We start from the raw sequence: 7,778 nt of genomic DNA, 5'->3' as shown, positions 1-7,778 counted from the left end.
ATCACACCGGAATCGTGCCGGCTCCCGCAAATCGTGGGCTACTGCATTTGGCCCGTCATCTAGTATTATGAAATGTTAGATTATTTTCATGTCCTCTCTCTGACATCAAAAACTTACAAAAATACAAATATATCTGTATTAATGTAAAACCTTCCCTGTACTCATTTACTGCTGAATAATGTATGGATAAATGGACAGTCAGGTCAAAATAAATCTTACAAGTGAACATTTTTACACGGACAGAAAACCATACTATAAAAATAGCAATTAAGGTCCAACCATATCTTCCGTTAGGGAAATGAATTGACATGAGAGACTGATGATTAGGGAGAATATAAAATACTCGATAAGACTTGTTCATTGGACAAAACACTTTACACTTCATTTCATAACAGCATTTAAATGTATGCAAGTGGAAAATTTAATTGACCTTTAACCTATGTGGATTCTCTGATGTATACCAAGATCTGATTTCTTCGTATAACGTTTCCCACACTCAGAACATGGAAAGGGTTTCTCACCCGTGTGAGTTCTCTGATGCTTAACGAGAACCGATTTATAAGCAAAACATTTTCCACATTCAGAACACGGGAAATGTCTCTCACCGGTGTGAATCACCTGATGTCTGACAAAATCAGATTTCTTGGTAAAACATTTCCCACACTCAGAACACGGAAACGGCTTCTCACCCGTGTGACTTTTCGTATGTCTAACCAGATCTGACTTATATGTGAAATGTTTTCCACACTGAGAACATGCAAAGGGATGCGCCCCGGTGTGAGTTCTTTGATGGTTAAGGAGAAATGTTTTACGCGGAAAAGATTTCCCGCAGTCAGGGCATAAAAATGGATTCTCATCTGTGTGTGATCTCCGATGCTCAACAAGCAGCGTTTTCTTCGTGTAACATTTCCCACACTCAGAACACGAGAAGGGCTTCTCTCCCATGTGACTTCTTAGATGCATGACAAGATGGGATTTCTGTAGAAAACATTTCCCGCACTCTGAGCATGTAAACGGCTTCTCGCCGGTGTGAGTTCTTCCATGTTTTATAAGATCGGCTTTCTGTGCAAAACATTTCCCACACTCACAACACGGGAATGGTTTCTCACCTGTGTGAGTTCTCTGATGCTTGACAAGCTCCGCTTTGCGTGTAAAACACTTTCCACACTCAGAACATGAAAACGGCTTCTCACCCGTGTGTATTCTCTGGTGTTTACCAAGATCTGACTTCTGGGTAAAACATTTTCCACACTCAGAGCATGGAAATGGCTTCTCCCCTGTGTGAGTTCTATGATGTAAAATGAGTTTTGAAGTCTGGCCAAAACATTTGCCACATTCAGGACAGGGGAGAATCTTAACACCTCTGTGACCGGAAGTCTGTGTAAGAATCTCTAAGTGATCAGGACAACGTTCCTCGTAATTAGCTGAAAGATCTGCACTTGGAAATACAGGATGTATATTTGGAGTAATTATGTTTTCTCCAGGAGATTCTTGTGTGATGTCATTGTCTTCTGTTACACAATCTGGAAGTAAAATGAGATGTTCCTCTGAGGGATTCCTGCTGCTGAGCCCGTCTGCTGAGAGTGCAAATGAAAAAAGATTACAGAAGCTTAAAAGAATATAGATTCTGCGTGTAGGATCTTAAATCCATTTCATATATTGAAAACAGGCATCCATCCTGTAATCTGAAGCTCAATTCAAGCCAGCCAGCACGCTTGTACATGCTGGACAAAGAAAACGGTTACACACACTTGTATTTACCGTCAGATGAAGCAACACTTAGGACTCCCTGGAAGTGAAGCAGCCATTTTGTCTAAGCCTTAACTAAACGAACACAGATCACAAGTATATTTTACTGTTACTGCTGTTTGAAAATACCTAACTTTCTTATCGGCAGCTACTACTGTCTATACCTTACAAACCTACAATATTATCACTATTACAGTGTTTATTCTAACACCTAGCACCTGTCACAGGCCCGTGCAGTTCCTCTTTCCTGCCTGGGGTGTCACTCTCTGCTTTGGTGCTTCTAGCACCCTCAGCTGATGCCGCAAACTGCTGATAAAACAGACCAGAGTGTTCTAGAAGCACCAGAGTGGAGAGCGACACCCCAGGCAGGAAAGAGGAACTGCACGGGGTTTCACAGGTGCAGGGTGCTAGAATGAAGACCGCATCTTCGGACGCAGCACCAGATCACCGAAGCTGGCAGGCAAAGTTTATTACACTAAAAGCCTCCAGCAGCATTACCATATTTTAGCACAGCACCTGCGTCCCAAACCACAGACACTGTACCAGCGTATCCATGTATAAATCAGCCCCACAGCACAGCATATAGTCACATTTATAGATATTAATTTCAGTATGTAAATACAGAATAATTCACACGGGAACATCATGCGATGCGTTAAATACAAAGATTTGTAAATATAAAAGCCATCGATACTGAAAGTTTTCATACAGTAAATATTGTACAGAGAGCTATAAGTGTTTTAAGGGGCCCATACATCTAGCCGCTATTAAAGGAAATCCCCGCTGCCGACGGCAGAGTCGGTGGAATCCGGCATATTCAACAATGTTCAACAATCTTGATTCCCCGATCACGACCCAAAAATGGTCATAATCGGCAAGTCGAGGATATTTAACATTGTGAATTTCACCAATCTGCCAACAGATCGTTGATCTGCAGATTGGGAAATCGGGGCCTTAGTTGTGAGGCCCCTGATGTATGAGATACACCAGAGAGTGTGGGGAAGAGACTGATCAGATCTCTGGGCTGGTAACACACAGTGACATGATGTGAGGAGGAGAGCAGGAGTATAATAGGGGCTGATGATTCCTGATGTATGAGATACACCAGAGAGTGTGGGGAAGAGACTAGTCAGATCTCTGGGCTGGTAACACACAGTGACATGATGTGAGGAGGAGAGCAGGAGTATAATAGGGGCTGACTCCCTCACTGGGCAGATACAATATCCTCATTAGTCTGTAGTGACAGAGGAGTTTGTAGGATAAGAGATGGCTGTAGTGACAGAGGAAGGTGTAGGATAAGAGATTGCTGTAGTGACAGAGGAAGGTGTAGGATAAGAGATTGCTGTAGTGATAGAGGAGAGTGTAGGATAAGAGATGGCTGTAGTGACAGAGGAGAGTGTAGGATAAGAGATGGCTGTAGTGACAGAGGAAGGTGTAGGATAACAGATGGCTGTAGTGACAGAGGAGGGTGTAGGATAAGAGATTGCTGTAGTGACAGAGGAGGGTGTAGGATAAGAGATGGCTGTAGTGAGAGGAGGGTGTAGGATAAGAGATGGCTGTAGTGACAGAGGAGGGTGTAGGATAAGAGATGGCTGTAGTGACAGAGGAAGATATAGGATAAGAGATGGCTGTAGTGACAGAGGAGGGTGTAGGATAAGAGAGTGCTGTAGTGACAGAGGAGGGTGTAGGATAAGAGAGTGCTGTAGTGACAGAGGAGGGTGTAGAATAAGAGATTGCTGTAGTGACAGAGGAGGGTGTAGGATAAGAGATTGCTGTAGTGACAGAGGAGGGTGTAGGATAAGAGAGTGCTGTAGTGACAGAGGAGGGTGTAGGATAAGAGAGTGCTGTAGTGACAGAGGAGGGTGTAGGATAAGAGATTGCTGTAGTGACATAGGAGGGTGTAGGATAAGAGATGGCTGTAGTGAAAGAGGAGGGTGTAGGATAAGAGAGATGCTGTAGTGACAGAGGAGGGTGTAGGATAAGAGATTGCTGTAGTGACAGAGGAGGGTGTAGGATAAGAGAAGGCTGTAGTGAGAGGAGGGTGTAGGATAAGAGATGGCTGTAGTGACAGAGGAGGGTGTAGGATAAGAGATGGCTGTAGTGACAGAGGAGGGTGTAGGATAAGAGATGGCTGTAGTGACAGAGGAGGGTGTAGGATAAGAGATGGCTGTAGTGACAGAGGAGGGTGTAGGATAAGAGATGGCTGTAGTGACAGAGGAGAGTGTAGGATAAGAGATTGCTGTAGTGACAGAGGAGGGTGTAGGATAAGAGATTGCTGTAGTGACAGAGGAAGGTGTAGGATAAGAGATTGCTGTAGTGACAGAGGAGGGTGTAGGATAAGAGATTGCTGTAGTGACAGAGGAGGGTGTAGGATAAGAGATGGCTGTAGTGACAGAGGAGGGTGTAGGATAAGAGAGTGCTGTAGTGACAGAGGAGGGTGTAGGATAAGAGAGTGCTGTAGTGACAGAGGAGAGTGTAGGATAAGAGAGGGCTGTAGTGACAGAGGAGGGTGTAGGATAAGAGAGGGCTATAGTGACAGAGGAGAGTGTAAGATAAGAGATGGCTGTAGTGACAGAGGAGGGTGTAGGATAAGAGATGGCTGTAGTGACAGAGGAGAGTGTAGGATAAGAGATGGCTGTAGTGACAGAGGAGGGTGTAGGATAAGAGATGGCTGTAGTGACAGAGGAGGGTGTAGGATAAAAGATGGCTGTAGTGACAGAGGAGGATGTAGGATAAGAGATGGCTGTAGTGACAGAGGAGGGTGTAGGATAAGAGATGGCTGTAGTGACAGAGGAGGATGTAGGATAAGAGATGGCTGTAGTGACAGAGGAAGGTGTAGGATAAGAGATGGCTGTAGTGACAGAGGAAGGTGTAGGATAAGAGATGGCTGTAGTGACAGAGGAAGGTGTAGGATAAGAGATGGCTGTAGTGACAGTGGAGGGTGTAGGATAAGAGATGGCTGTAGTGACAGAGGAGGGTGTAGGATAAGAGATGGCTGTAGTGACAGAGGAGGGTGTAGGATAAGAGATTGCTGTAGTGACAGAGGAGGGTGTAGGATAAGAGATGGCTGTAGTGACAGAGGAAGGTGTAGGATAAGAGATTGCTGTAGTGACAGAGGAGAGTGTAGGATAAGAGAGTGCTGTAGTGACAGAGGAGGGTGTAGGATAAGAGATTGCTGTAGTGACAGAGGAGGGTGTAGGATAAGAGATTGCTGTAGTGACAGAGGGGAGTGTAGGATAAGAGAGTGCTGTAGTGACAGAGGAGGGTGTAGGATAAGAGAGTGCTGTAGTGACAGAGGAGGGTGTAGGATAAGAGAGTGCTGTAGTGACAGAGGAGGGTGTAGGATAAGAGAGTGCTGTAGTGACAGAGGAGGGTGTAGGATAAGAGATGGCTGTAGTGACAGAGGAGGGTGTAGGATAAGAGAGTGCTGTAGTGACAGAGGAGGGTGTAGGATAAGAGATTGCTGTAGTGACAGAGGAGGGTGTAGGATAAGAGATTGCTGTAGTGACAGAGGAGGGCGTAGGATAAGAGAGTGCTGTAGTGACAGAGGAGGGTGTAGGATAACAAGAGATATGGTAAGAACTTACCTTTGTTATCTCTGTTTCCATGAAGTCCATAGGGTCCACAGGGTGATCTTGGGGGTATAGCTGGATCCTGGATCCTCGGGCACCACGGAGTTAAAGCTTTCAGCTGCTCCCAGGATGCACTTGGGTCCAACCTCCCCTATACCCCGCCCCCGAGCCACAGGCACCTCAGTTGGTAAGCAGCCCAGGCCGGAGGAGGAGACGAAACAGAGAGAAGGAAGACTGGAACACACAAGAACCATACTCACAGAAATGGGAGACGGAAAACCGGTGACCAGTCACACAGCCCATATGAAGCCAGGCGCGTCAGGGCGGGTGCCCTGTGGACCCTATGGACTTCGTAGAAACAGAGATAACAAAGGTAAGTTCTTACCATATCTCTTGTTTTCTACTTCAGGGTCCATAGGGGTCCACAGGGTGACCTTGGGGATGTCCCAAAGCAGTCCAACTAAGGGCGGGGACGCTCCTGTGCTGATAGGAGAACCCGGCGCCCAAAGGATGCATCCTGAGAGGCAAAGGTGTCAAACGTATAGAACCTCAAAAAGGTCTGAATGGAAGACCAGGTGGCCGCCTTACAGAGCTGAACAGCAGAGGCGCCACGTCTAGCAGCCCAAGAGGGACCCACAGACCGAGTGGAATGAGCCTTAACAGAGGCTGGAACAGGTAAACCCTCCTGCATATAAGCCTCAATAATAATAGAACGAAGCCAACGGGCTAGAGTCTGTTTGTTGGCAGGCCAACCCCTCTTGTAAAAACCAAAAGAGGATAAACAAAGAATCCGACTTCCTCACAGAACTAGTCCGGTCCACATAAACCTGGAGTGCACGGACAACGTCTAAGAAAGTCTCCCCAGCCGAAAGATCAGGCGACTGAAAGGCTGGTACAACAGTTTCCTGATTAATGTGGAACCTGGAAACCACCTTAGGCAGGAAATCAGGACGAGTGCGAAGCACCGCTCTGTCCTGATGAAAAATCAGAAAAGGGGGACGACAAGAAAGCGCCCCCAAATCTGAAACCCTCCTGGCAGAAGCAATTGCCAAGAGGAAAACAGTTTTAAAAGTTAGCCACTTGAGCTCCACTGACTCCAAGGGCTCAAAAGGCGGACCCTGTAAGGCCCGAAGAACCACCGCCAAATCCCACGGGGCCACAGGTGGCACAAAGGGAGGCTGGATTCTTAAAACTCCCTGGAAAAAGGTGTGTACGTCCGGCATAGCAGCGATCCTGCGCTGGAACCACACCGACAAAGCAGACACGTGCACCTTCAGTGAGGAAAGACGTAATCCTAAATCCAAACCCGACTGAAGGAAAGCCAAAATACGCGAAACCCGGAACACCTGGGGATCATATTTTCTGGCCTCGCACCACTGAAAGTAAGTGTGCCACACTCTGTGATAGATCCTCGCGGAAGCAGGCTTGCGCGCCCTCAGCATGGTGGTAATAACGGAGCTAGAAAAGCCCCGAGACCTCAGGACGGCTGTCTCAAGAGCCACGCCGTCAAAGATAGTCGACCCAGATCCGGGTGAAGACAGGGCCCCTGAGACAACAGGTCCCGCCGTTGAGGTAGGAGGAACGGAGCGTCGATGGACAAGCTCCGCGGGTCGGAGTACCATGGCCTTCTGGGCCACGCTGGGGCCACCAGGATCAGTGTGCCTCCGTCCTGTTTGAACTTGCGCAGGACCCGAGGCAGCAGAGATATCGGAGGGAACAAGTAAGCCAGTTGAAACAGCCATCTCACTGACAGCGCGTCTATCAGACTTGCGCCTGCGTCCCTTGTCCTTGACCCGTACACGGGCAGCTTGTGATTGTGACGGGACGCCATCAGGTCCAGCTCTGGCAGCCCCCACTTGTCCATGAGTAGTTGGAATACCTCTGGATGAAGCGACCATTCCCCGGGATGCACGTCGTAACGGCTGAGGAAGTCTGCCTCCCAATTGAGGACTCCTGGGATGAAAACTGCCGAGAGAGCTGGAAGATAGCGCTCCGCCCAAGCCAGGACGCGGGACACCTCCGACATCGCAGCTCGACTGCGAGTCCCTCCCTGGTGATTGATGTACGCCACCGTGGTGGCGTTGTCTGACTGCACCTGAACGGCCCTTCCGTGAAGAGCGGTGCCGGACGACTGCAGGGCTCTGTATACTGCCCTCAGTTCCAGGATGTTGATGGGAAGAATCGCTTCCTCCGCCGACCAACGACCCTGAAGTGACATGGAGCCTGTCACCGCCCCCCAACCCCGGAGACTGGCATCTGTCGTGAGCAGAACCCATTCCGGGATCCAAAAGGCGCGCCCCTCTAGGAGATGAGCTGTCTGCAGCCACCAGGCTAGGGACAGACGCACCTCCGAGGACAACACCAGCATCTGAGAGCGGATCCTGTGTGGCAATCCGTTCCATTCCGAAAGAATCAGCCCCTGCAGGGGCCTGGAATGGAACTGGGCAAACTCCACCA

General features: G+C 48.3%; 1 protein-coding gene across 3 annotated transcripts in view; it reads right to left on the bottom strand.

The window, feature by feature from the left end:
* Positions 1-240: 240 nt before the first annotated feature.
* The window catches only part of LOC148506443 (uncharacterized), a 22,138-nt gene continuing 14,600 nt past the window's right edge, over positions 241-7,778 (bottom strand). For 2 of the 3 annotated variants that reach the window (XM_088446767.1, XM_088446768.1), the window contains exon 5: positions 241-1,577. In XM_088446767.1, the coding sequence (XP_088302893.1) occupies positions 433-1,577 (1,145 nt within the window). In that variant the 3' untranslated portion in view covers positions 241-432. The remainder of the gene's footprint in view (positions 1,578-7,778) is intronic. The other variant, XM_088446769.1, reaches the window with a different exon arrangement.

The sequence above is a fragment of the Taudactylus pleione genome, unplaced genomic scaffold (genome assembly GCF_031769625.1).
Source record: "Taudactylus pleione unplaced genomic scaffold, aTauple2 ptg000404l, whole genome shotgun sequence".
Classification (NCBI taxonomy): domain Eukaryota; kingdom Metazoa; phylum Chordata; class Amphibia; order Anura; family Myobatrachidae; genus Taudactylus; species Taudactylus pleione.
The sequence above is the reverse complement of the archived record's forward strand: the minus strand, read 5'-3'. Positions and strand labels throughout refer to the sequence as shown.